This window comes from Aegilops tauschii, chromosome 1, assembly GCF_002575655.3.
Source record: "Aegilops tauschii subsp. strangulata cultivar AL8/78 chromosome 1, Aet v6.0, whole genome shotgun sequence".
Taxonomy (NCBI): domain Eukaryota; kingdom Viridiplantae; phylum Streptophyta; class Magnoliopsida; order Poales; family Poaceae; genus Aegilops; species Aegilops tauschii.
In genome coordinates, this window is record NC_053035.3 from 24,514,496 (window position 1) to 24,519,027 (window position 4,532).

At 46.3% G+C, this 4,532-nt stretch overlaps 1 protein-coding gene across 1 annotated transcript; it reads left to right on the forward strand.

Annotated features, from left to right (window-relative positions):
- Positions 1-780: 780 nt before the first annotated feature.
- Positions 781-3,624, forward strand: LOC109776196 (protein RECOGNITION OF PERONOSPORA PARASITICA 7-like). Its single transcript, XM_073506635.1, has 5 exons — positions 781-1,188; positions 1,295-1,615; positions 1,732-1,949; positions 2,440-2,575; positions 2,881-3,624. The coding sequence occupies exons 1-5, from the start codon at positions 790-792 to the stop codon at positions 3,622-3,624; spliced, it is 1,818 nt and encodes a 605-aa protein (XP_073362736.1). The 5' UTR covers positions 781-789.
- The last annotated feature ends 908 nt before the right edge of the window (positions 3,625-4,532 follow it).

A 4,532-nucleotide genomic window follows, 5' to 3' on the forward strand; every position in this document is an offset into this window, starting at 1 on the left:
CAAAAAAAATGCTACAAGCAACAACGAGTAGCTGCTGCAACAGCAGCCGCAGATCGACTCCGGCAAAAACAAATCGAAATCCTCACGACCCGCCGCCCCCACGCCCTTGAGTCTCGCACAAACCGCCACCGGCGATGATTCCCTGCTCCATCCTCCTCACCTTCTTCTCGCCTCCCTCGACTGCTCTTCCACACAGCGCAGGCTCCGCCACAACCCCCCGCCCCCCTGCATTCTCTCCGCCGACGACCCCCCTCCAGCATCCGGCTCCCTCCCTGCCGGCGACCCCCTCTGCCACATCAGGCTCCCTCCCCGCCGGCGACCCCCTCTGCCACAACCAGCTCCTTCCCCGTCGCGATGCCCCCCTCCACTACCTCCTGCTCCAGCCCCTTCGCCCCATCTCTTCTCCCCCACCCTGAAGTGAAGAGAGAGAAAGGGGAGAATCGCGGGAGGAAACTGCCGCTAGATCCATGGCGGACCCGGGAGGAAAGCGGTGCTAGGCTGGGCCGGTGTGTTCCAGGATGGCATCCGATGCTATGCTAGCGTGTTAGGCTGGGCCCTGTCTTTTTCCGTTCATACGCCATTCTTCAGTTCAGAATTCAGATGGGGTTTCGGATGGCGTAGCAGCCGGAGATGCTTGCCCCATTCTCTCTAAACAAAAAATGCTTGCCCCACCTTCTTCATCCAATTGGCCTAGGTCTACACAGAACCCCATTCCTCTCCAGCATAGCGCCTGTGTTTCTAAGTGTCCCCGTGCCCGTGCGTGCGTTCTTGCGAGCCCGGAGAGCAACAATGGCGGAGCTTGTGGTCGGGCCGCTGCTCTTCATGCTCAAGGACAAGGCGTCCAGCTACTTTCTGGAGCAGTACAAGGTGATGGACGGCATGAAGGAGCAGCGTGAGATCCTGAAGCGCAAGCTGCCGGCCATCTTGGACATCATCCAAGATGCCGAGGAGAAAGGGGCTTACCGGCCCGGAGTATGTGCTTGGCTAGAGGCACTCAAGAATGTCGCCAATGAGGCGAACAATGTCTTCGATGAGTTCAAGTACGAGGTGCTGCGGCGTGATGCCAAGAAGAAGGGGCAATACAAGAAGCTTGGCTTTGATATCGTGAGTCTCTTCCCTGCCCACAACCCCATCGTATTTCGTTGTAGGATGGGGAAGAAGCTCTGCAAGATTGTGCACACCATTGAGGTCCTTGTCACAGAGATGAATGCCTTTGGATTCACACCAATGGAGCAAAGCACCAGCATCCAAGCAGTGGCGCAACACAGATTCCATAATTATTGATTCTGAGAAGGATATTGTCAGCAGATCTAGAAACGGAGAGAAGAAGATAGTGAATGTACTGGTTGATCAAGCAAGGGACAGGGGTCTCATTTCCCTTCCCATTGTTGGAATCAATGGGTTGGGCAAGACCACCTTCGCGCAGCTTGTCTACAATGACCCTGAAATTAAGGAGTATTTCCAACTCCAGAGGTGGTGTTGTGTGTCAGATGATTTTAACGTTGCTAAGATTGCAAGCAATATCTTTCAGACCAATGAGATGGATCGTGAAAAGGCATTGCAGAACCTTCAAAAGGAATTAAGTCAGAAGAGATGCCTTGTTGTGTTGGATGATGTATGGATGGAGACGCTGATAAGTGGGAAAAACTCAAGACCTGCTTGAAGCATGGTGCCAAGGGGAGTGCAATACTGACGACCACTCATAAACCAAAAGTGGCTCACATTATGAAGATGTGCATTGATGATAGCCATAACCTCGGAAAGCTACATAAAGTATTTCTAAAGGAAATACTTGAGAATAGAGCATTCTGTTTGCAAAAACCAAATGCTGTTGAGCCTGAGCTAAGTGAGGTGGTTGAAATGATTCTGGATAGATGTGTGGGCTCTCCTTTAGCTGCCAAAGCCTTTGGATCTATGTTGAGTACAAAGACTAGCATGAAAGAATGGAGGTACGTACTAACCAGAAGCAATACTTGCAATGAGGACACTTTACCTGTACTCAAGCTCAGCTATGATGACTTGCCATCACACTTGAAACAGTGCTTTGCTTTTCGTGCAGTATTTCCCAAAGATTATGAGATTGATGTGGAAATATTACTCTAGATATGGATGGCACATGATTTATACCACTGAAGAAAGGTGAACTTCTTGAAAGGGTGGGAGAGAAATTTTTGATGAGCTAACTTGGAGGTCGTTTTTTCAAGATGTCAAGCTAATCTCTCAAAGAAAAAAATTATCAACTCCGTTCTAGAACAGTATGCAAGATACATGATCTTATGCATGACATTGTATTATCTGTTATGGGAAAAGATTGTCTTACTATAGTTGATAGGCCTACTCACAAGGAGTTGTTGTCAGCAGGCCCCACTCGCCACTTATTCTCATCATATCGTTTTATTGGAACTCTTTTGGATGATTATCTGAAGATACACTCTCCAGCTCTCCAGACACAGTTGTGTCCTACATACGCTCTTGGCTTAGCACCACACTTGTTGAAGTACAGTCATCTGCGAGCACTGGAATTTTGTGGACCGAGAAAACATCCACTTCGACCAAGGCACTTACAGCACCTGAGGTATCTTGATATCTAAGGCATTTCGAGGATCGAAGAGCTTCCCAAGGCAATAAGTTTATTGTATAATCTCCAGACTCTCAATCTTTCCTAATGTTGGAAACTTGGTCGACTTCCAATGGATATAAAGTATATGAGGAATCTCCGTCACCTCTACACTAATGGATGCAAATCACTAGAGTGCATGCCTGCAGACCTCAGGCAACTCAATTCTCTACAGACTGATGGGGTCTAGTCCTGGCTGCAGTACTATTAGAGAACTACGGGACTTAAATCTTGGTTGGGAATTAATGCTATCTCGTCTTCAGTATGTAACTGAAGAAGATGCTAAAGCATGCAGCCTGGGAAATAAAGAGAAACTCGCATGTTTATCTCTTGAATGGAGCAATTACAGCAATAGGGAACTGGACCAGCACAGAAGTGTGCTTGATGCTCTTCAACCTCATGTTGCATTGGAGCTTCTAAAGATAAACTCCTATGAAGGTATTGGCTTCCCGACATGGGTGACAAGTCCTAATTTTCTGCAGCATTTGACTGAGCTCTGCCTAGATGGTTGCACAATGTGTGAGGAATTTCCACAGTTTGGTCAATATAAGTCGCTTGAAGTACTTATCTTGAAAAGGTTGAGCAAACTGCAAAGCCTATGCAGCCACAGTTCATCTACAACATTTCCAACATTGAAATACCTCACATTAGAAAATTTGGAAAATTTTGAGAGATGGGTGGCCTCAAAAGGAGAATATTTAACATTTCCTGTACTCAAGAATGTTAAAATTGAAAACTGCCCAAAGCTAATGACTCTGCCTGAAGCACCAAAACTCAAAGTTATAGAGCTAGCAGAAGAGAAGGCTCAACTATGCTTATCAATATTCAGATCCAGGCATGTGTCTTGCTTGTCTGATTTATCCCTGTGTGTCAATGATACAGAAGCAAAACCAACACTGGAGCTTGATCAAGATCGTGAAGTATCTCTTTCGGAACTAAGGTTGCATGGTTGCAGCTTTTTGTTCTGCTCAAGTCCATCGCAGCCAACATTTGGGGTCTGGAAATGATTTGGTCAGCTTGTGAAGTTGATAATCAAATCTTGTGATATGCTCGTCTACTGGCCTGAAGAAGAGTTCCGAAGCTTGGTTTCATTGAAGTTTTTTTACATCAATCACTGAAGTAAGCTAATATGCCCCACCAAGGTGAAAGCATGATGTACTCGAGGAAGGGATCAACTCCTGCCAAATCTAAAAAATCTAATAATAAAATATTATGAGTGTTTGATAAAGATTTTCGTTCTTCCCCCATCTCTCACGAGTATTCAGGTTTCCAACTACGGTAGTATTGTGTCCACACTGGGGCAGGATGATAGGGAGTTGAAGAGTCTACAACACTTTGATACAGCAGCATCGTCAGAACATTGCAGTGGCCTTGCATCCACGAGTATGCCAGAGCAGTCACCTTCACCCAAAATTAATACTTTGCCATGCCTCGAGTCTTTAGGTATAATTGGCTGTAAGAAGCTTCGGTTCGTGCCAGAGCAGTTGGATACACTCCTAGAATTGTATATTTGGGATTGCAATGAGCTAGAGTCGCTGGATTGTTTGGGAGACCTTCCATCACTGGAAATACTATTTCTTTCTGGATGTAAACATCTGGCATCTATAAATATGAAGCACTGTTAGATACTGCCCAGCTATAAATATGAAGCCACTTTATCAATGCCTCCAACAACGGCTTGATAGCCCTGAGCGCAAGGATATATCTCGTGCTTGTTCAAGCGATCCTAATGAAGGTACCTCTCAGTTTCCCGTACTTCATTTTTTTCTTTCTCTGTTTCCCCCTCACTGGTACGCCTCGGTGCTATACAAATAGTTTTTAACCCTTTTCCGCGACGGCATTTGAAACCGTCGCCAAGTGAGTATGGGCGATAGGGGGTTCTTCCCACACGATCCAGAAACCGTCGGGGATAGGG